Consider the following 24,789-nt stretch of genomic DNA (forward strand, 5'->3'; position numbering starts at 1 on the left):
AAAAAAAAAAAAAAAAAAACTCAGACATGAAAAAGGTACCAGTCGGGCTGGAGATGGCTTAGTGGTTAAACGCTTGCCTGTGAAGCCTAAGGACCCCAGTTCGAGGCTCGTTTCTCCAGAACTCACATCAGCCAGATGCACAAGGGGGCACATGCATCCAGAGTTTGTTTGCAGTGACTACTGGTCCTAGTGTGCCTATTCTCTCTCCCTCCCTCTATCTGCCCCTTTCTCTCTCTGTCACTCTCAAATAAATAAATAAATAATTAAAATACATTTTAAAAAACATTAAAAAAAAAAAAAAAGTTACTAGTCACCTTCCAAGGCTCAGCGTCCATTGCAGAAGAGGTGGCAGAAAGAATATAAGAGCCAAAGGAAGGGTAGACTCCTTACAACGCACTCCTCCAGACACAAAATGGCCAAAATGGTCATGGATATCCATGACCTCACAGTGTCTGACACTACCTACACAGACCATCATAAACAGGAGGAAAAAATGACGACATCAAAAAACAGAGACTGATTGAGAGAGGAAAACATATGATGGAGAGTGGAATTGCAAAGGGGAAAGTGGGTGGGGGGAGGGAATTACCATGGGTTATCTGTAATTATGGAAGTAGTCAATAAAACAATGTTTAAAAAAAAAAAATAAAGAAAGAAGAAAAAGGTACCAGTGACTCTGGAAAAGTAGTGGCACCTCTGGGCTGGATCCCTGCACAGCAATCCTGACTTGGACCTTGACCCCCAACACAGGCCACTCACTCTCAGAGCATAATCTGTCAGGGAATGGTGCAGACTGGAAATGTACCAATGGGTATTCTCTTCAAGGTTTGGACAAAGGTAGTGCTGCCTCATAGCAGCCTTAGGCGAACACAGGAGAGCAACAAACGGAATGCAGACCTAAGCACAGCACAAGAAACGGGTTCATTCCAGTCATAACTAGCCCAGCTTTTGGAAGAGACGACAGCAGCTGCCAGTGTGAAGTCCCCTCCAGGCAGGTGAACAAGCCAGGATTACTACTGCCCGCTGGGCTACACAGGATGGACATGGGTTTATCTGCTCAGAGACTGCTGAAAACATGGAAAGAGAACACGAAGCTAATGTTCCAGAGGTACCCCTCCCTCACAAGCTACAGACTCAGGCTCATCTTGTCTGCAAACATCTATCCCGACATCCCTACTGCTCTCCACTATCATCAGCATGTGCAGCAATACATGGCATCTGACACCACAAGACCCACCCACCTCTTCAGCAACTGCACCTCACCATCTTCTGTGCAAGAACCCTGAACCTGGGTATCAGCTATGTGCCTAAGCTTCATGCATCTTTACAGCTCTTCTGATCCAGGCGTTCTTTCCAGGATAATCACTAGTGCCACGAAGGCCAGTACACACAGAAAAACGCCCTCGACTACACTTTCCCTGCAGTGATGACAAAGCCCTGCAACACAATGCTGGGTGGCCCCCAACTGCTCTTTCACTGTCACCAGTCACGGTCAAGTCTCACAACTGCACCTCCAAAACACTCCCACTTCTACTCAAGGGACTTTTACCTTGTTCTAAAGCCACACTGCAGCTCACAATCCATGTTTTGGGTTTTGTTTGTTTGTTTGTTTGCTTTGATTTGGTTTGGTTTTTCCAGAGCTCGCTCTAGCCCAGGCTGACCTGTCACTCATGCTGCAGCCCCAGATCGGTCTTGAACTCACAGAAATCCTACCTCAGCCTCCCAAGTGCTGAGATTAAATGCATGCACTACTACACCCAGCAGAAACCATGCTTTTCAACAAAAATCAGGTTAACAACAGTAGCTTGCTTCTGTTGCCTTCCTGCATTACTTGGAACAAAACCAAAACCTGAATGCCAACTACCTCCAGCCTACTTCACCAAGCACCCACCTATAACCTTGTCTCCTAGCACACACTGATATTATTGCACTCAAGAACCCACTCAACACTGGCCCCTCTGTTGTTTCCAGAGGACTTACCAGGATCTGCACCTGGGTTGTGTCTGAATAAATCCTTATGTACAAACTGTTTTCTTCTGTGACTGTTCTCTACTTAAACATGTATCTCTACCTAGACTAATGCCTGGCACCAGAAAATTTCCAAAACCACCTTGTGAAGAAAACTACTTTAGGGCTGGAGAGATGGCTTAGAGGCTCAGGTACTTGCCTGCAAAGCCGAAGGACCAGGTTTACTTCCCTAGGACCCACATAAACCAGATGCACAAGGGGGCGCATGCACCTGGAGTATGTTTGCAGTGGCTGGAGGCCCTGGCACACCTATTCTCTCTCTCACCCTCTCTCCCTGCCTATTTCTCCCTCTCAAATAAGCAAATAAATAAAAATAACATATTTAAAAAAAAAAAAAAAACTACTTCAGATGCCTGGAAATACTCAGGACTCTGACTCACTGGCTTACTTTTGAGCACTGTTTTAATCTTGGTCATCATTGGCTGAACACTTGTCTCTCCATCTGACGGATGATCACTGTCTCCTCCATATTTTTCCTCCATTCGCCTCTTCTTGGGAGCACAAAGGCCTTCTTCCAACAGAGCATCCACATCATTGTCAAAGTCATCCTGCAAAACAAGATGTTCAGATCCCACAGCTTCCAGGGTCCACACTTTGCACCAAGGACAAGTGTAACAGTTGTGAGGAACAGACAGAGAGAAGGCCCTCAAGGGGCCTAGGTTTGCCCTGATGGTGTGTTATCATCTGTAAAACAAACAGGATGAAATGATAAGTGAAACCAACACTCAGTCCAGGTGCACACTCAGCCAAAAAAGTTATAGCACCTACTGACGACTCAGGTTGCAAAGAGGTGAGGGTGAAAAGAGATGAGCCAAATATTCCATTGGGAAATTTCAGGGCTGGAGAGATGGCTTAGCAGTTAAGGTTCTTGCCTGCAAAGCTTAACAACCCGGTTCAATTTGCCAGTACCCACATAAAGCCAGATGCACAATGGTACATGCATCTGGAGTTCATCTGCAGTGGCTGGAGGCCCTCGCACACCCACTCTTTCTCTCTCTTTTCTTGTAAATTATTAATTTTTAAAATGTGGATTATATCTTTATCTTCTCCACATTAACATTATATTACCTCACATGGAGTTTTGTTCATTTATTTTGTTCGTTTGTTTCCCTACTTTACAAAGATGCAGCCACTCCCAAACCTCTCTTTTGGTTTTGCTCAGAGCCTTCCAGAGAAGAGGGGTCACCAACATACCTCATAGGAGAAATTCAAGGCCTCTTCATCCATTCTGTCTCTTTGAACGATTGCTTTAGCCGTGAACCCGCCTGTTCCTTCTTCATCTAGCTCCAAATTGTCAGTAAAATCTTCTAACTCATCGAGCACTGCATACTCCACTCTCTTTTCCTGATCCAGCTCATTCTCCTCATCCTTCTTATCTGTACTCTCACCCCCTATGCCTACCCCGTTACCAACAATCCCGCCAAAGGGACAAGCATGCACGTCTCCACTGACAGGACTAAGGAGCAGGCCACACTCGGCACGAACACCACGCTCCACTCCTGTGTACAGCACCTTCCTGTCCTTACTCCTGCAGCTCTCAGTAAAGCTCACACTAATCTTTACATCCTTAAGCAACTTAAGGTCAGGGGAGAACTTCCGGACCGCAGGGGCGTGCCGGGCGGTGCGTGGGCTGTGGCCACTACAGTTCGGGTCTATGAGGAGATGGCCCTTAGAGAAGGATCCTTTGGAGAGAAGAGCAGCTCCGTAGAAGTTGAATGGGTCCTCGGCAGGGTGTTCGGACTGTCCATCACCACCAGAGCCAACGTCCATTACCTCTGCATCACTGGACGTTTGCAGGGGAGGTGGTGGAGACTGTTCACAGGGCAGTGCTTGGAAGGGGTAAGCTCGGTTCTCCATCATCACTTCTCCTGCGGGCTCACGCGGGAGAGGAGAGGGACTCTCATATGTCTCCATATTAAGAGCAGTTAAGACTATTTTAAAAGACCAGAGTTTTAAACCACCTTACATAAATCTATACAGCTAACATGCACAAGTCCGTTGAAACCCGGCGCTGTCCTGCCCGCGTTGCACACACTGGCGGCTTAATCAAGCTGGCCACATTGCTCTTTTCATTAATGTAGACAGCTTTTAGAACCACTGCCTCAATTATTGGAAATCACAATGCACTCAGCTTAAAAGACTGATGACTAAGAGTCTGTCTTCATGCCCAAGTGGCACTTTTCTTCTTCCACCTGCAAAGAAATTTAAAAATACCATCACAAAATGACAGTAACCTTCTACTTCCCAGGTACCAAGTTAAAGTGTCAATTACTAACAACAGTGTAGTAAGGGTTAACACTGCCTATAAAGTGAGCCTTTAAAACATCAGAACTAGCTAAGTTTACTGGTTTTCTTTAGAACCTAATTTTTAAAAAATTCTTATTTATTTGAGAGAGCGGGCACAGCAAGGCCTCCTGCCATTGAAAACAAATTCCAGTTGGATGTGTCATTTTGTGTGTTGGCTTTATGTGGGTACTGGGGAATCAAACCCCAAACATCAGGCTTTGCAAGCAAGTACCTTTAACCCCTGAGCCATCTCTCCAGCCCTTAGAACCTAAGTCCTAAGTTTTAGGTTCTAGGTTAAATACTTTATTAACTGCCCAATTTAATTCCTATTATTAAAGCACAAAAATATAATCTTAAGGCTCAAAAATGATTAAAAAAAGAAAAGAAAACCTAAACTTCCTCACAGCATTTCCCTGACTCAGTCTATTTGGTAAACAAGCACATGGTAGGAGGCTGCCCTTTCTGAAATACACATAAAGCATGTGGCCTCCTTAAGGCTATCAGTGTGACATCAATCCACTCACCTGCAAGGGCTGGGTCAGTCAGAGAGTGAGCATAAGACCCTCAGCTCAACTCTGCAGCAACTAAGAACCTCAGAGGAATAGCCAGACGCTCTGCTACCCAAGGACCCCCTCTCCTGGGCCCACCACGTAGCATGTGGACAGGACAGTGATGCAGCAGCACGCTGAGTCAGCAGGTATGGCAGCATAGTTCCATCCCCAGTAGAGGAAAGGGAGGGTGGCTGTTGGGAAGGGAGCCTGCTAGTATTGGGCAGGGGAGAGCCTCAGGAGCCATATCAAGGCACAAAGAATCTTGAGTGCCACTAGAGTCTGGCTCCACTCTGGAGACAATAATGAGCTACCAAGGGGAAAGCAACTCTCCTCAGAAAAATACTCACAGCCATGCTAGGTGCAGGCAACTGTACCTGGTTGTGGGGACAGTCCTGCAGGACAAAAGTGTGAGAGTGGTTCTGTAGACAAGAAGGTGTCATAGAGCTAACTATGCTTGCCGATTCCATGGGGATGGGAAGCAGAAAAAAGAGGGGGCTGAAGGAGAGGAAGGTGTCTCCTCTGGAGACTCACACTCTAGAGCCTAAAGCCTAGAGAGAATGGGGGTGCTCTAGGCAGGCCTTTCTTGATAGGCACCTGGCCACAGCCGTGGAGCCCTGGTTGGTCTGGAGAGGTATGGTGGGGCAGGTTATAGTAACAAGGAAGGAAGCACCAAACAGGAGGAAAATTGGACAGAGAGGTAAGAACGCAATCCTAGGAGTCTTGCTACAGAGGACACACAAAAAGAAGGATGCCACAAGACAGAGAAGGTAGATCAAAGGGGTGGCCAGAAAGCCAGAGGTCCACAAGAAGAAAGGCCGAGCAGAGCAAAAGCACATGCACACTCCCGCTTCATGCACAGAAGCACAGGCATGCACATGCCATGCACACCAGAACAGATACACACACAAGAGCATGCTCATGGTTGACAGTGCAGTTGCATCTACATATCTCATACTCCTAAGACCCAAAAAGACAGGAGAGAGCAGATACCACCTATTTAAGAAGCTTACAGTGAAAGGATAAAGTGCAGTGCTTGCACTTTGAAGAAGACACAACATAAATAGCAGACACTACACCCTGTTTAAGTTAAATTAGTTCATTTAAATATTCCAGGACAGTCTACTCTGAGAGGTGCTATCACCAACAAGAAACAAGGTCCCTATGGCCTGGACACAGTTGGAAAGACAAATACCATCTACACTAGCACTCTATTCCCTAGATCCGACAATGTACTAATATTCCTGAATACAATAGAGTTTAACACAGTACCTCTCCAAAGGTCTTTCAAAGTTATTTAGGACTGAGGGCATCCAGTACAGAGATAATAACCAAGAAGAACAGCAATCTCTAAGCAGGATGCAGTCAAGTAGGCATGAAGGAGATCATGCGACAAGGCTAATTTCCTGGCAATCAAGGACCACTGCAGAGGACAGACAGGTCAACATGCTTAATGCTACAGACTCAACTAACAGCCCCTCAAAACCTAGGTGTGCAGAAACGATAAGTCAAACCTGTGATTCTCAATCAGAAAATAACAATGTGAGGAAGACCTGAGGAGGCAGGGCTGAAAACAAACATGATGGGGAAGTGTGCTGCATGATAAAAGCTAAGCAACAGCCAGCAAAAAACCAAAACAGTATTAAGAGTTAAAGGGGGCCCTGGAGAGGTATACAGCTGAGATGAAGCATGGAAGCTCTGAAAAGGGAGTACATGGCCCTTCGAAGAGGAAAAAAGATGTCCAGCTCCAGGGCTCAGCAGTGAACAGTCCAGGGACAAGTTCCTTACTCTTCTGTAAGCTTCCTCAGTTTATTGACCAACTATGCCTTACATAAAGCATACACACTATTGATGTGTTTAAAACAAGGCAAACAAAACCCTGGCCCCACAGCTCACACTGTCACAGTGACAAAGAAATAATAACAAAAAATTAAAGCATCTACCATGTCAAACGCTGAAAAGTATTCAGGCTAAAACAAAGCAACCGAAAAATTGGAGGCAGCTTCCAAAAAGGTGGTCACAGAAGGCTTGACAGCCAGTGTACACCTAACCACAGGAGATAGAGCCAGGTGGAGAGCAGGAACAACAAGGTCATTATACCTGGTAAAAGCAAAGGCCTTGAGGCAGAGATGTGGCCAAGCTAAGGCAGTGGGCTGAGGGGAAGTGACAGTAAGCCAGGTCAGCAATCCTTGGCTTTTATTTTGTGAGACAGACCACTGGACAGGAGGTCCAAACAGTAGCATCAATGATCCATTAATAGCAATGACAGCCAACACTCACACAGGCCCTGCTCTAAGCATTTTATCTCGCCCAGTTTTCATGCACTACTGAGATAGAAAGGGTACACACAGAATGAGGTTAAACAACTTGCTTGAGGTCACAGTTAGCAAGTAGAACAGCTGCTATGACACCCAGACAAGGTGGCCTGAGTCTATACTACCTTGGTTTTATACTATATCTTGCAGTTTAATCACTGTGCCCATAAAAACTATAGGAGGGTGTGAGTAGAGACCAAAGGTGAGATAGGAGAGAAGAATTAAAAGGTTCACCAGGCAGTTTGGGCCAGGACATTAAGTTGAAGGTCCTAAGAAATGGTCTGCTGTTGGAAACAGCTGAGCTGATAAGAGCTTCCTGATAGATGCATGAAGGTGTAACAGACAGATTGAGGTGACTTTGGGTAAGAATGAGAATCATTTTTGACATGGATTAAGACTGAAGTTTGGCTTGGATCAGACTACTTGGCACCAAGCAATCCTTGGCAATGTGGAAAAGATAGCTAGAAGTATGAGGCCAGAAATCAGAAGTGAGACCAGGCTGGTAACAGAGCCATGAAAGATGTCAAGGAAAATTTGCATTAAAACTAGAAGGCTGAATGAGATAATGTGGAAGGTCAGTGATGACAAGAAAAGGCCAAAACTGGGCAAACTAGTCAAAATCATGTTTTCCACCCCCAAAGTCAAGTTGAGACAATCCCTGGGAAGTACTGCTCCACAACATGCCTAGCCATGCAGACTCCTGCCCTTCAGCCTAACTTCTCTTCAGTTGATTAAACCCCATGGACACAGACCTTGCCTTACCAATTTGTCTGTCACAAGCAAAAGACCTGCAGGAGCTCCCTGGGACCCTGGCACACATGCAAGCACAGCTGGACAGCCCCTACTTGCTGGGCTAGTAGTATGAATACACAGCTGTGGTGCCCAGGGCTGTGGTCGCAGCCTTTTACTCAAGCCACTGCAGCCTCCCGCCCAGCCTCAGAGGCAGTATGACCTCATCTGTTCCTTTTGTCATCTTGCAACAGCCTCGCATTCTGTACTCACTGGCAGCACTCACTTGGCTAGTCATTCCCTCCATTTGATGAGTGATGGCTTTCAGTGGGATCTGGGCCACTCCCAAGACTGGGAGTCCTGTCGGTGGCCAGCCCAGAGGGACCCTCGCCTACTTGACTGGCCTCCCAAAGTTGACAATCCCAGAGCGTACTGCTGTGCATCGGGGTAACAAGGTACATGCAAGCATGCAAAATCGCAAATCAAATTCCTACCATGAAGCAACCCAAATACATTGGATACTACTCGACAGGTATCGCTGTCAACAGGTTGCCACCTTCCGTTTATTTCCACCACGTTCATTTTTACAGTAAAACCACCTCCTGATAATGTACGTGACATTCAATCCACAAGCATCTGGTAAAGATTTAGACGATTCTCCGATTTCCCAAACAGCCAAAGCCACCAGGGTCCAGGGCGGGCACTGTCCCCGTGCACGCCTTTCCCGCCTGACGGCGATGCTTTTTGGCTTGGGGCCCACGGGGCGAGACTTCATTACCCAGGCGGACAGCAACCTGCGTCGGCGACGCCAGGACCCGGGGCCCGCCTCCCCGCTCCAGCCCGGCCCCGCGCCCTACGCCGCCCGCGGCCATGTTGCCCTCACAAAGGCCGGGGCTGATCCGCGTGGCCCAGCTCGCCTCCTGCTCGCCGCCCCGAGCCGGCCCGCGGCCTCGCCCGGGAGGGAGGGGAGGCCGCCCTCGTGCAGGCCGCCGCGCCCGCCCACCCGCGGGGCGCCACTCGCGCCCCGCACCTACCTGCGGCGCCCGCGACCTGCCCGAGCCGCCCGCAGCCCGACCGCGGCAGGGAGACCCTCACCGCCCCTACGCCGGTACCGTGCGGAGGGGCTTCCGAGGCGTTCGGCTCCTAGGGACGCGCCTGCGGGGCCTGCAGGCCGAAGGCGGGCCTTCGCGGAAGGCGGCCAATCCCCGGCGCGGCGGCCGCGCACTGGAGGAGCCCGGAGCGGGCCTCAGAGGCCGCCAATTGCAGCGGGAGGCCCCGCCGCCCAATAGCGCGGCCGCGGGGGCGGAACCAGCAGCCCCGGCCGCGTCCACGCTAACGGTCGCGCCTGGGCGGGGCTCCGCCGCCGAGGGGAGCGCCGGGAGAGAGGCGCTCGGGGCTGTCGGGAGCGCGGGAAGCGCGGAGGAGCAGGACGGGGCGCAGGCACGCTGCAAGCGTGGGAGGCCCTGGAAATGCCACGGGTCAGGCACACACTGTCGCTTGCTCAGAGCTGGCCACCTGCAGTGTGTGCAAGAGGCTGTGCAGCCCATAGGTACTTCACTCTTTAGCTGAAAAACAGTGGTACGCTGGACAGACAATTTAGCGGTTAAGGCGCTCGCCTGAAAAGCCTACAACCCAAGTTCTGTTCCCCAGTACCCACATAAAGCCACGTACACAAAGTGGCCCACGCCTCTGGAGTTCATTTGCAGCGGCTGGAATCTCTCTGCTAACAGGTATAATCCCATCACTCAGGAGTCCTTGTCAATAATCGTGACTTCCAGGCCAGCCTGGGCTAGAATGGACTGTAACCAACATGGCAAAAAGAGCAGAGGAGGTGAGTTTGAGGCCACCCTAAGATTACCTAGTGAATGGCAGGTCAGCCTGGGCTAGAGTGAGATACTAGCTCAAAAAACGAAAAGAAAGAAAATATTTGAGACACCCGTGCCACTTACTTTGGCTATTAGACTAGTGAAACAATGAACCTCTAGAATCTGGAATTTCCCCAAGAGTTTCATACTGTGAGAAAAAAAAAGAAATTGCAACAACCTAGAACCAGTCTGATGAGCAACATGTCTTCCCTATACAGGGATTTCATCCAATGCAGACAACTTGTCAGAACACCTTGCAGAAGACACTAGACCACAATGATGGGGTGGCGGTGGAGAACACCTTGAGCAGGACTGCCTAGCTATGCATACCTCTGGCCCTCTACTTAAACCAAAAAGGACCCTGAAAATGGGCTTGAGGGAGGTCACTGAATCTCTCTTCCCAAATGTGACCACAAAGAATAATAAGTCCCCTTTTCTGCTTTTCACTATTATCTGCTGCTCCCCACCCCCTTTTTGAGGCAGGATCTCACTCTAGACCCAGGCTGGACTCAAACTCAGCTATCCTACCCTGGCTGGAGTGCTGGGATTATAGGAGTAAGCCACCACATTTGGCTGATTTGACTAACTGGCTTGTTAAGAACAGACTGAACCTGATTTGTTAGGACTGCCAGAGCATAGGCTGTGACCCCAACTCTGATAACAAGACCCTGCATCGAAAAAAAAAGCTGAGCATGGTGACACACACCTAATTTAGTCCCTCCAGAGGCAGGAGGATCAGTGACTTTGAGGCCACCCTGAGACTACATAGTAAAAACCAGGTCAGCCTGGGTGTGAGTGAGACCCTACCTTGAAAAAAATCAGCTTATTTAAAGATCAAGTATGCATGTGTTCCCTAATACTTCTGCATTTGCTAATGACATCAGAGTTAGGGCAAAAGCTCTGGCTCTGGGTGCGTCCCAAAGGATGAGGCTGCACCTGTCCCAGATACAAAATGAGATGTACAGTGGTGAAGACAAGAAAACAATTTTATTTACAGCGAAATCAGGAAGGAAAAAGACCTAATGACTGAAAATCTGTTCCATGTTCTTACAGTAGAGTAGCCTCACTGTCACACAGCAAAGCAAAACAAAGGCAACAAGGGTTGATTGAAGATTTCCACAGGAGTAGTTCAGGCCATCTTGATCTGGCATGAACTTTGGATTGTGATATGGAGGGGGAGAGATCAAGATTACTATGTGATGCTTGGACTGCCGGTCACTGAGAAATCAAGCTGGAACTCAACTGAAAACCTCCTAGCAGTGGACCAGCTGACAGCTGGAAAAAGCTATCCTGCATGCAGCCCTATGGGAGACAGAAGTCATCAGCAGTAATAAATAACAGTGGACATTGCAAGCCTTGGCCAGCCAGGCCAAATGAGCCAGCAGTTGCAATAGTGGTATGTCTAACATTAGGGAAAACAACCACTCTCTAATTGGACTGTAGGCTGCTCCACAGGAAGGAATACATGTCTGGTACTGAAAACCTAGTCAAAAGCCTATGGTGGGGCTGGAGTGATTAAGGAGCTTGTATGCTGTGGTGGTTTGATTCAGGTGTCCCCCATAAACTTAAGTGTTCTGAATGCTAGGTCCCCAGCTGTGGTAGTTTGAATAGATGGCCCCCAATGTACTCAATGTTTTATTAGTTTGCAGTTTGCATCTGCAGCCACCTGGCTGGAGGCAGTGTCACTGGGTGATCTTAAGGTGTGGTGGTGGGTTCAAGATTGCAATCTAAAGATATACAGTGTGTCTAGCTGGAGTTCCTGAAGTGTGCTGTGCTGCATGGCTTTTAGGCTTGTTCCTCTCTTTCTCTCTTTGGTCCTGTGAAAAGAGGCCAGCTTCTTCTGACATTATGGAACTTCCCCTGATGTGTAAGCTTCAATAAATCCCTTCCTCCATTAACTGTGCCTGGTCTAGAAGTTCATCTCAATGAACCTAAAGCAGTCTGCTACAGAAACTGGTGCCAGAATGTTGGGTGTGATGGACCTGACCATATGGATTTTGATCTTTTGGAACTTTTATTTTGGAGGAATGGGCATGGACTTGGTGCTTACAACTGAAGATGCCTTCTGGAGTAGCAAAGTTTTGTGGACTCTTCTGAAGACAGTTTGAGAATGCTAAGTGCAGACAGTATTGAACTTCGAGGCTTGGCTTATGAGCTTTCTAAGGGGAAGGAAAGACTACAGAGGACTTTGTTGGAACTGGGCTACTGGCATAAGGGCTGGCTGCATCCTGCTGCCCAGGCCTAGAGCGTTTGATCAAAGTTAAATTTGTAATGGACTGATGTGCTTGGGTAAAGATAATTGGACTGAAAGATTTAAGATTTTTAACCTGGAAAACCTCAAGCAGGTTAAAATTACAGGAACTGAGACTGATGTTAGTTTACTGAACCTGCTATTGTCAAACATATTAGCAATCTTAAGGAAAATGGCCCAACTACTTTACATTAAAACAATTAAAAGGATGCCTAAGAAAAGACTATCATAGAAATGCAAAATCTTTTGGGAAAAGTTGACTGTAGAAGGAACCTGCTTTTCAAGGTTATATTTCCTCCCTAAATTAAGAAAATGGCTGTGTCCTGCACATCTGGTATTGATTTCAGAAGCATGAAAGATGCGAAGAGTGGTCAAGAATTGTACACAATTCCAGGAGCTGCTGAGATGCAGCATGAGCCAGGACCTGATGCCCTAATAGGCTGAAAGAGCCTTTGGAAGATGGACCATGGTTTACATGAAGACCTGAAGATGTTTTGGATATACTAAGACTATGCAAGGGCTACCATAAAGCACACTGTTGGCCTGGGATGGAAGTATTCCCTGGCTACTCTGCCCAGCTACAGGGGCAAAATCATAAAATCTGGAGACTATTGGTCTCTGTTTATATTGAACTTGAACTGCAGACATTTGATAATGGTTGAGTTTACATTGTTTTAGTCTCTCCTTGCTATGCATCATACCAGTCAAAAAATGTTTACTCTTAGCCAGGCGTGATGGTGCACACCTTTAATCCCAGCACTTGGGAGGCAGAGGTAGTGTAAGACCCCCAAAATGAGGACCCCACGCTCTGCCCGGATATGGCGACACCCCAAATCACTCACGAGAAGCGGTCTTGATGCAAACTGCAAGAGGATTTTATTCCAAGCGCGCTGGGGCCCACAGTCGTACCGCGCAGGGGTAGAGGACTGCAGAGCCCCGAATGCAGGAACAGGACAGTTTTTATAGGGTTTCTAACAAAGCCTGTGCATTAGACCAATCATTTTTTTAATATCAGGAGCCCACGGGGTGCAAGCCAGTCAGTTTGTGTCACTCCATAGTTTCTAAGCCAATTAGTTTAATTTGTTCAAGCCCCTCGTGGACCAATCAGTCTCTTATGACCTTGGTGGTCAGCATTTGCGCAGGTCCTTGGGTGGGGGTAGCAAAGTGTGATATCAGTCTCCTATGACCTTGGTGGTCTGAGGCAGGCTGCTACAGCTTATGGTGCAGGCTACTAAGGCTTACAGTGTGGGCTACTAAGGCTTATGGTGCAGGCTATTTACAGAAACCAAATAAGTGGTTTACTTTATTACTCATTTCCCATCCTTGAGGGCTATCTCATGCCCTTTTTACCTAGTTTTATATTAGGAGCGGGCTCTGATATAATGAGAAGAGGGATTCTTTACTTGCTTTCAACAGAGAGTAAAGCCTGGAGTCTGAGGTATGCAGGGGTCCGCTTAAGCTCCCTTTGGAGCGTGATAGTATTTCTGGGCTTCTGAATTCTTGGGCCTTTCAGTAGGAGGATCGCCATGAGTTCAAGGCCACCCTGAGACTACAGAGTAAGTTCCAGGTCATCCTGAGCTAGAGTGAGACCCTACCTCGAAAAATCAAAAGAAAAAAAAAATGACTCTGTGCCTGTATGTTGGAAGCATTTAACTTGTTTGATTTTACAGGATTTCCTATCTTAAATTGGTCAAGACTGTGGGTACCTTTAAAATTAAACTGAGCAGTTTATATTGTGTGATGGTTATGAATCTATTGGGGGCCAGGGGTGGAATGTGGTAGTTTGAATAGATGGCCTCCCCAATATATTCAATGGCTTATTAGTTTGTAGTTCGCATCTGCAGCCACCTGGCTGAAGGCAGTGTCACTGGGCACATCTTAAGGTGTGGTGGTGGGTTTGAGATTTCAACCTAAAGATATGCACAGTGTGCCTAGCTCCAGTTCCTGAAGTGTGCTATGCTGTGTGGCTTTTAGGCTTATGCTTCTGTGTTTGGTTCTTTGAAGGCAAGCCAGCTTCTTCTGCCATTATGGAACTTCCCCTGGATCTGTGAACTTCAATAAATCCCTTCCTCCATAACTGTGCCTGGTCTGGAAGTTCATCTCAGCAAACATGAAGCTTTCTGCTACACCAGCTGATGACAATTTTGGAATTAATGCTGAAGGCAGTGTCAGGGGCAGGCTTACGGTGTTATAGCCAGCTTCCTCTTGACAGTGTTTGGCACACTCTCCTGTTGCTGTTGTCCATCCAATGTTGGCCAGGAGGTGATGTCCACTCTCTGTTCATGCTATCATATTCCCCTGTCGTCATGGAGCTTGCCCTCAAGTCTGTAAGCCAAAATAAGCCCCCCCCCCCACAAGCTGCCCTTGGTCAGGTGTTTTCTGCCAGCAATGCCAGTCTGACTGCAACACCTGCAAAGTCTAAGGACCCATATTTGATTCCCCAGATCCCATGTAAGCCAGACACACAATATGATGCATATGCAAGGTTGCACATGTGCACAAAGTGACATACATGTCTGGAGTTCAGTTGCCATGGCTAGAGGCCCTGGTGTGCCAATTCTCTCTCATTAAAAAAATGCCTATGGTGGGAAAGGTCATGAGCCATAAGGGAGTAATAATGCCTGCTGTTTCTGGCTAATGGCATATATTATGCTCACCAAACTGCACTGTAAGCACTTAATGTCTTAATGTTCATACCCATATCTTAATGCTACTCTTTTCTCAATTTCTAATTTGACAGAAATCAACCAGATGACTGTCATTCTAGGGAGTGATTTTTTTGGGGGGGGGTAGGGTCCCACTCTGGCCCAGGCTGACCTGGAATTCACTATGCAGTCTCAGGGTGGCCTCGAACTCACGGCGATCCTCCTACCTCTGCCTCCTGAGTGCTGGGATTAAAGGCATGCACCACTATGCCCGGCGTGCTTTTTTTTTCCCCCCTTAATAAACTATATTTCTATTACCTTACCATGTTTTCCTGGTGAAAGTCTTTGTTCTAGAACAAAAAACCTGGAAATCCCATGTGCCATGCAGGACTGGCCACACAGAACTATGCTGATGTAAAGAAGGTCTCTTACACCGCATTGGGACTTTGGAAGTTGCCCCTACCAAGTCATCCTAACAACTCCAACAGCCGTGAAAGTGGAGGGGATGAAACAGAAGAGGATTAGACTTTCTACGAAACAAGGGGTGCTATGTACGGTTTTAAGTAAAAGTTGTTGCTTTTATGCCAATCAGGAATAATCCAAAATACACTGGCTTTAGTTAGAGAAAACCTCAAATGAAGAGAACTTCAGAGACAAACCAATAGCAATTGGTTTCAGTCTATGTTTAATTGGTCTCCATGGCTAACTTCGCTTGGCTCTTCTATTGCTGACCTCCTGATATTACTGCTCTTAGGCCTTACCATAGGACCCTGCATTATTCAGGCTCTAAGTAGATATATAAAGAATAGAATAAAAGAAAGAATAAATTCTGTTAAATTCATGGAATGTGGACATAATAAGCCCCCTTAGATGGAAACACCCTAGACCCTGTTCTTCACAGTCAAGTATTTGACTTAGTGTCATATCAGAGGGGGGAATGGAAAATGGAATGTGAAAGAAATGGGATGATCCCTCTGTGCAATGCAGGTATTTAATGTTAACTAAGGAATGGGATGATCCCTCTGTGCAAAGTACCATGACCTCCCTGTATCTCCTTGTTTTGAAATGTCTTTGTGATTACATAGCATTGAAGGTTTCTTGCCTCAATTCCACCTATGTGACCTTATACAACCTTGTGACTTCTTGCAATAGCCCCCCTCTTCCTTGTTTAGCAGTATGTAATTTTGTTGTTTTACTACAAACATCATGTGGTTATTTCCAATAAAAGCTGACACTCCGAACAGTTCAGGGCTGCATCCTGAAATCGTGAACTCTGGGATGCAGACATAGTGAACCAGCTTTCTTCTTTTTCTTTTTTTGATTTTTTGAGGAGGGGTTTCTGTGGCCCTGGTTGACCTGGAATTCACTATGTAGTCTCAGGCTGGTCTCAAACTCACAGCAATCCTACCTCTGCCTCCTGAGTGCTGGGGTTAAAGGTGTGTGCCAACATTACCTTTTTCTTTTTCTTTCTTTTTACCCAATAAATCTTTGCCTCACAATAAAGAGAGACAGACAGACAGACAGAGAGCTGGGCATGGTGACACATGCCTTTAATCCCAGCACTCCGGAGGCAGAGGTAGAAGGATCGCTGCGAGTCTGAGGCCAGCCTGAGACTACATAGTGAATCCCAGGTCAGCCTGAGCCAGAGAAGAAAGAACCTACCTCGAAGGAAAAAAAAAAGAAAAAGGTCTCCAGCTTAAGGGATGGTTTTCTGCCTTTGCTTTGAGATATTCTATAATCCAATGTAACTATACATGAGGGAGACTCAGGAGAACTCATAAGTGTGGCCATCAAGCTAATTCATAACAGGCAATCTTTGCACAGGCTAAACATGAGGACATGGAAGGCTTTGCACCTTGAATGGGCCTTCTTGAAGCAGGAACTCACAACTTCTCCAAAGATTTCCTGATGTAATAAATATAAATGACTTGTGATCTGATCCCGATCTGATGTGATGCAAGCTCATGATCTGTTTTATGCTCAGATTCTCCATAGCTTTGACTGCCTCAATCTGGAAGAAAAAAAGAAGCTGAGCACAGTAAGCTTGGGAACACTAGAATGCATCCCCTTGACCTTCCACTAAATCATATTTTTTTGTATTGTGTGTTAATTTCATGTTCATCCAAACACCACTGGACAGCGTGTATGAGTGGTATCCAGAACAGAGACATAATTGCAGTAGATGTGAAAAGCCTAGGAGAATGAGGAAAAGGGGGAGTTCCACAGTGAAATTGTAAGTAACAGAATTTCTGCCCACCTTCAGGACTGATTCACTCATGGTTACAGGAATAATTTTCAACAAAACAGAAAGAATAAATTAAGGTTTTTTGACACTATGAAAAATCATCAGGGCGGCTGCAGAGATGATGGCTTAGCTGTGAAGATGTATGCCTACAAATCAAAAGGACCCAGGTTTGATTCTCCAGGTTCAATGTTAGCCAGTTGGACATGGTGACACATGTGTCTGGAGTTTGTTTGCAGTGGCTTGAGGCCCTGGTGTGCCCATTCTACCTCGTGCACACACACAAATAAATAATCATCAGGGGCTCAAGTCTAGAGGAACAACTTTTGAAGCCATTGCAGGCAGTAGTTGATACCAATCCTTGCTTTTCTGGCATCGTGGGCTCGGGCTGAGACGGTAGGAGGTGGGCTTGTGAGAATGGAGACCTACAATGTCCCTCTCTGTCAATCGTACTCTCGGACCCAGGTCCTTGTCCTGGGGTAACAACCTCTTCCTTCCATTAAACAGTTACTATTAGCCAGGATCATCCACCTTGCCTGGGCCCAAGGACGTGTCTAAACCCACTTTCATGGTACCACAGCAAATAACAATCTCTTTGTCTTTCAAACATTCCTTGAATAATTTTGCTTACTTCGTCCTACAGTGCATGGCTTTTCTGGTGGGATTTCATATACAGGCTGATTCCCTCAAAACATTCTAACCACTCTCCTATCCTCCAGAGAGCAAACAGAAACACCATGGAAGAGCCACTCTTAAAACAGCACATTCTGGATTCAAAATATAAAAACTTGGCAGTTTTTTCTAACTTTTCCTTGCCTGTCATAAGCCTGATGTCTTTGAATCTGTAACCTCACTAGGTGTCTAAAAGAGTTTCCTAGGTTTCAAGGGCAAAATAAATAAATAGAATGAAAGAATATAAAGCTATGACCTAAAATGTCTACAGAAATAGGTCCATGTGTAAGGACTTCTCCCTCTCTGCTGTCTAGCTCTCAAAAACAAGTGGATAGGGCTGGAGAGATGGCTTAGCAGTTAAGGTGCATGCCTGAGAAGCCTAAGGACCAAGACTCAATTCTCCAAGTTCCACATAAGACAGATGCACATGGTGGCACATGCATCTAAAGTTTGTTGGCAGTGGCTAAAGGCCCTGGCACACCAATTCTCTAATAAATAAAAAATAGATAATAAACTGCTGTAGACCCATATAAGTAACTTCACTGGTGACTTGCCTTTTTTTTTTTTTTTTTTTTTTTTTGGTTTTACGAGGTAGGGTCTCACTCTGGTCCAGGCTGACCTGGAATTAACTCTGTCATCTCAGGGTGGCCTTGAACTCATGGCAATCCTCCTACCTCTGCCTCCCGAGTGCTGGGATTAAAGGCATGCACCACCATGCCCGGCTTACTGGTGGCCTTTTATGAGTTTTACATCTGGAAAATTTTCTTAAGGTGTACCTAGGATTTGTGTATTTATGTCAATGCATCCATGATGTTTTCATGTTTCTTTTGGTATGCTGTCTTGTGATAAAAAGAGAAAAATAACATAAAATTCAAAATATATAAAAGTTACTGGGCGTAGTGGTGCACACCTTTAATCCCAGCACTTGGGAGGCAGAGGTAAGAGGATTGCCATGAGTTAAAGGCCACTCTAAGACTACACAGTGAATTCCAGGTCAGCCTGGGCTACAGCAAAATGCTACTTCAAAAAAAAAAAGGAAAAATTATATATGTGTGTGTATATATACATATGTATGTATATACACACACATACTTGTGAACACTTCAAATTTTTATTATTCTTAATTGTTCAATATATGTGTATATATATATACATACACACACACACACACACACACACACACACACACACACGTACGTACATACACACATTTTTTTTTTCTTCAAGGTAGGATCTCATTCTGGCCCAGGCTGACCTGGAATTCACTATGTAGTCTCAGGGTGGCCTTGAACTCACAGAGATCCTCCTACCTCTGCCTTCCAAGTGCTGAGATTAAAAATATGCTCCAACACACCCAACTTCTTTTAATATATTTTTTTCTTTTCAAATTTTTATTAACAATTTACATGATTATAAAAAATATCCCATGGTAATGCCCTCCCTCCCCCCACTTTCCCCTTTGAAACTCCATTCTCTCCATCATACCTCCTCCCCATCTCAATCAGTCTCTCTTTTATTTTGATGTCATGATTGTTTTCCTCCTATTATGATGGTCTCGGGTAGGTAGTGTCAGGCATTGTGAGGTCTTGGATATCCAGGCCATTGTGTGTCTGAGGTGAGCACGTTGTAAGGAGTCCTACCCTTCCTTTGGCTCTTACATTCTTTCTGCCACCTCTTCCGCAATAGACCCTGAGCCTTGGAAAATGTGATAGAAATACTGCAGTACTGAGCAATCCTGTCACTTCTTTCCAGCACCATGATGCCTTCTTTGTAATCCCAAGGTCACTGCCATCTGGAAAGAGAAGTTTCTCTACCAAAAATGAGAGTAGCATTAATAAAAGGATATGAACATTAAGAGAAGTGCTTTCTGGGCAGTTTGATAAGCATAGTATATATACATTTAGCCAGATAGAAGCAGACATTACACCTCTATGGTTCATGACTACCCGTTTTACATTTTCAGTATCAGGGATGTATTCCCTCCCATGGAGCAGGCCTCCAGTCCAATTAGACAGCAGTTGGTTTCCACCATGACAGACGTGCCACTATTGCACCCGTTGGCTCATTTGGCCTGGCTGGCCAAAGCTAAGGCTTGCAGTGTCCACTGTTGACTTATCTTCACTGGTGATTTCTCTTTCTCCCATTGAACTGCATGCAGAATGGCTTCTTTTCAGCCTTCTGTCAGCTGGTCTACATGGATTTTAATATATTTTTGATATGCCAACTTAAAGTGTGAATGTGTGTTTGTGAATGTTTTGGTGGTATACTAAAAGGCCTTATAAGCACATATTCACAAATTTAAGTAATCTTAACTAAATAAAACATAAAAATTTTGAGGTTTACTAAATGATTCATAAAGCCATAAATCTACTTGTTTGGGTGATGTAATATTCATTAGAATAAAACAAAAGTTTCATTAGCCTATAAAGGTTAACAATGGATGCATAAAATGTTTTAAGTATTTATTTATTTGAGAAAGGGAGGAAAAGCTAGAGAGAGAGAGAGAGAGAGAGAGAGAGAGAGAGAGAGAGAATATGAATGAGCACACCAGAGCCTCCAGCCACTGCAAAGGAACTCCAGATGCATGTGCCACCTTGTACACCTGGTTTATGTGGGTACTGGGGAATCAAACTCTAATCCTTAGGCTTTCCAGGCAAGTGCCTTAACCACTAAGCCATCTCTCCAGCCCTAGATTCATAACTTTTGTTTCTTTTGTTTTTCAAGGTAGGGTTTCACTGTAGCTCAGAATGACCTGGAATTCACTCTGTATTCTCAGGGTGGCCTCGAACTCATGGTGATCCTCCTACCTGTCTGCCTCTGCTGGGATTAAAGGCATGCTGGATACATAAATTTTAATGATTTTTTTCTATATTTTTGAAGTAGGGTTTCACTCTAGTCTAGTTGACCTGGAATTCACTATGTAGTCTCAAAGTGACCTCAAACTCATGGCGATCCTCCCACCTCTACCTCCCAAGTGCTGGGATTAAAGGAGTATGCCACCACACCCTTTAAATTACATAGTGAATTTCAGGTCATGCTGAGCTAGAGTGAGACCCTACCTTGAAAAAAAAATATTGGGGCTGGAGAGATGGTTCAGTTAGTGGTTAAGGCACTTGCCTGCAAAACCTAATGACCCCAGCTCATATGTCTGTCTGTCTTTTTTTTTTTTTTCCCCGAAGTAAGGTCTCTCTTAGCCCAGGCTGACCTGAAATCCACTATGTAGTCTCAAGGTGGCCTTGAAATGTCACTGAACCTCCTACCTCTGCCTCCTGAGTGCTGGGATTAAAGGCGTGCATCACCACACCTGGCTCCCATGTCTTTCTTATTGGACCTTATAATATTACACAAAAGGAAAACCTACTTCATATTCTATGCTCTTCAAGTGGCTGCCATGCTGCCTGTATTACCTGCTTGTTTCTTTTGTTGTTTGTTGTTCGAGGCAGCATCTCACAGTACTGTCAAACCAGGTGTGATGGTGCACACCCTTAATTTGGCACTTGGGAGGCAAAGGTAGGAGGTTCACTGTGAGGTTATCCTGGGCTAAAGTAAGACCCTATATCAAAACCAAAAAATAGGGCTGCAGAGATTGCTTAGCGGTTAAGCGCTTGCCTGTGAAGCCTAAGGACCCCGGTTCAAGGCTCAATTCCCCAGGACCCATGTTCACCAGATGCACAAGAGAGCACACACATCTGGAGTTTGTTTGCAATGGCTGGAGGCCCTGGCGCGCCCATTCATTCACACACACTCTCTCTCTCTCTCTATCAATCTGCCTCTTTCTCTCTGTCACTTTCAAATAAATAACATAAATAAAAATATAAGTTATTATTTGAGAGAGAAGCACACAGGGTATGAGGGCATCACGGCCTCCTGCCACATCAAACTTCAGACACACATGCCACTTTGTGCATCTGGCTTTATGTAGGTACTGGGGAATTGAACTGGGGCCATTGGTACAAGCAAGTGCCTTTAACCACTGAGCCATCTTTCCAGCCCCATGGACCAGAATATTTTAAATTATTCCTTTGAAAGACGAAAAGAGGAAGGGAATGGGTATGCTAGGGCCTCCAGCTACTGCAAACGAACTCTAATGCATGTGCAACCTTGTGCATCTGGCTTACCTGGGGTACTGGAGAATAGAACCTGGGTCCGTTGGCTTTGTTGACAAGCACCTTAACTGCTAAGCCATCTCTCCAGCCCTAAACCAGAAATTTATTTTTCTTTTTTGTTTTATTTTCGAGGTAGGGTCTCATTGTAGCCCAGCCTGTCCTGGAATTCACTATGTAATCTCAGAGTGGCCTTGAACTCATGGTGATCCTCCTAACTCTGCCTCCCGAGTGCTAGGATTAAAGGCATGTGCCACCATACCAGGCTATAAACTAGAAATCTTGATATGTGGAGACTGAACTGGTTTGGTCCTGCATGTACTATAAATTAGAGATCAAGGGCTGGAGAGGTTGTTTAGCAGTTAGGGTATTTGCCTGCAAAGCAAAAGAACCCAGGTTCATTTCCCCAGGACCCACATTAGCCAGATGCACATGTCTGGAGTTCATTTACATTAGCTAGAGGCCCTGGCATGCCTATTTTCTCTCTCTTTCTGTCAAATAAATAAATAAATAAAAATATTTAAAAATAAATAAATAAAAATTAAAGATCAAGTTGGGAAAAGCTTATTGGTTAATTTAAGTGTATAGTGGGCATCCTGGTTGGTTGATGGCTCAAGGTAAAGAGTACAGGCTCAAAAAAGCTCTCAAAAAAAAATAAATAAATAAAAGGTCCCGAAGAGGAGGAAAACCAGGAAGTATGGTCACACAAGACCACTGAGAGACAAAGCTTTATTGGGTAAAAAGAGAGAAAAAGAAGGTAGGCAGAGGTAGGAGGATCACCTTGAGTTTGAAGCCACCTTAAAACTACACAGTGAATTCTAGGTCAGCCTGGACTAGAGTGAAACCCTACCTCGAAAAACCAAAAAAAAAAAAAAAGACATTTAAGATTTAACTAATATTTGTAGAAGTCTGGTTATGAAGATTTCATACCAATCACACTAACAAAAATTGTATATAGTAAAGTGTTAATCTTAACCTTCCTGATGAAATGACTTACATCTGGCATCTTCACATAGGAATCCTAAAAACTGAGGCTAAAAAAAAAAAAAAAACTAGGGGTTGGAGAGATGGCTTAGCATTTAAGGCGTTTGCCTGCAAAGCCAAATATCCCGGTTTGATTCTCCAGGACCCACGTAAGCCAGATGCATGTGTCTGGAGTTTGTTTGCAATGGCTGGAGGCCCTGGCGCATCCATTCTCTCTCTCTCAAATAAATAAATATTTAAACAATTAAAAAGAAAAACCTAGGCGTGGTGGTGCACGCCTTTAATCCCAGCACTTGGGAGGCAAATGTAGGAGGATCACCTTGAGTTTGAAGACACCCTGAGACTACATAGTGAATTCCAGGTCAGCCTGGGCTAGAGCGAGACCCTACCTCAAAAAACCAAAGGGGGGGGGGGACAAAAAACAAAGGGGGAGCCAGGTGTAGTGGCTCATGCCTTTAATCCCAGCCCTCAGGAGGTAGAGGTAGGCCACCCTGAGAATACGTAGTTAAGTCCAGGTCAGCCTGGACCAGAGTGAGACCCTATTGTGAAAAACCCAAAAAGAAAAAAAAAAAGTGGGCGCGGGGGGGGGGGGAGTTTCTACAGCCTTACAAGAAAGATAAATAACATCTTGTATTTATTTATTTATTATTTTGTTGTTTCTCAGGTAGGGTCTCACTCAAGCCCAGGCTGACCTGGAATTCATTCTGTAGCACCAAGTTGGGTGGTGATCCTTCTACCCCTGCCTCCTGAGTTAAAGACATAATCCACTACTCCCAGCTTAGTATCTTACACTTCCAAGTTGATTAAAGTATTAAAATAAGTTTTTAGGGCTGGAGAGATGGCTTAGCAGTTCAGGTGCTTGCCTACAAATCCTCAAGACCCAGGTTCGATCCTCCAGATTCCACATGAGCCAGATGCACAAGGTGGTACATGCATCTGGAGTTCACCTGTCATGGCTTGAGGCTCTGGTGTGCCCATTCTCTCTCTCAATTTCTCTCTCTCCTCCCTCTCTGTTTCTAGTAAATAAATAAAAATAAATAAACTTCAAAAAAGAAATACAATATGTTTTCATTGGGCTGGGGAGATAACTCAGTGGTTAAAGGCCTATGCTTGCAAAGTCTTGTGGTCTGAGTTCGACCCATGAAAAGCCAGATGCACAAAATGGTATATGCATCTGGAGTTTATTTGCAATGGCAAGAGACCCTGGTGTGCCCAGTCTCTCTCTGCTCACAAATAAAAATATTTTTAGCTGGGCATGGTGGTGCACACCTTTAATTCCAGCTCTTGGGAGGCAAAGGTAGGAGGATCGCCGTGAGTTCGAGGCCATCCTGAGAGTACAGAGTGAATTCCAGGTCAGCTTGGTCTAGAGGGAGACCCTACCTCAAAAAATACCAAAAATAAATATATATATATATTTTAAAATGTTTTTATTAAATGCACAACAAATTTCTGAACTGTTTTTCTGTCGGCAGCCAAAGACTGCAAACTGATAGGCAAATTTGTAAGATTAAAAGAAATTAAAGGGCTGGAGAGATGGCTTAGCAGTTAAGCGCTTGCCTGTGAAGCCTAAGGACCCCCGTTCGAGGCTCGGTTCCCCAGGTCCCACATTAGCCAGATGCACAAGGGGGCGCACGCGTCTGGAATTCGTTTGCAGAGGCTGGAAGCCCTGGCGCGCCCATTCTCTCTCCCTCTATCTGTCTTTCTCTCTGTGTCTGTCGCTCTCGCTCTCAAATTAAAAAAAAAAAAAATTAAAAAAAAAACATTTAAAAGAAATTAAAGGAGTAGCCTATATTCACTTTTACATGGTTTCTGGCCTTTGTCCTATATGAAATATTTATATATTTTGTCAATGTGAGGCTGCTATATTTTTTAATATCATTTATTTATTTATTTGACAGAGAAAAGTGGGGTAGGGGGAGAGAGAATGGGTGTGCCAGGGCTTCCACCCACTGCAAACGAATTTTAGGCACATGTGCCCCCTTGTGCATCTGGCTAACGTGAGTCCTGGGGAACTGAACCTGGGTCCTTCGGCCCTGCAGGCAAACACCTTAACTGCTAAGCCATCCCTCCAGCCTGAGACTGCTATTTTTGCTACTGGGAAAATCAAGTTGTTACTCAACA

At 45.4% G+C, this 24,789-nt stretch overlaps 1 protein-coding gene across 2 annotated transcripts in view; it reads right to left on the bottom strand.

Moving 5' to 3' along the window:
- Window positions 1–9,064, bottom strand: part of Dgcr8 (DGCR8 microprocessor complex subunit) — a 48,336-nt gene extending 39,272 nt beyond the window's left edge. Inside the window, exons 1-3 of one of the 2 annotated variants that reach the window (XM_045132469.1) lie at window positions 8,941–9,064; window positions 3,223–4,220; window positions 2,417–2,576 (exon numbers count right to left, since the gene is read on the bottom strand). In XM_045132469.1, coding sequence (XP_044988404.1) covers window positions 2,417–2,576; window positions 3,223–3,942 — 880 coding nt within the window. In that variant the 5' untranslated portion in view covers window positions 3,943–4,220; window positions 8,941–9,064. Of the gene's footprint in view, window positions 1–2,416; window positions 2,577–3,222; window positions 4,221–4,838; window positions 5,818–8,940 lie in introns of those variants that run through there. The other variant, XM_004670757.2, reaches the window with a different exon arrangement.
- Window positions 9,065–24,789: the final 15,725 nt, after the last annotated feature.

The sequence above is a fragment of the Jaculus jaculus genome, chromosome 13, assembly GCF_020740685.1.
Source record: "Jaculus jaculus isolate mJacJac1 chromosome 13, mJacJac1.mat.Y.cur, whole genome shotgun sequence".
NCBI classification, from domain to species: Eukaryota; Metazoa; Chordata; class Mammalia; order Rodentia; family Dipodidae; genus Jaculus; species Jaculus jaculus.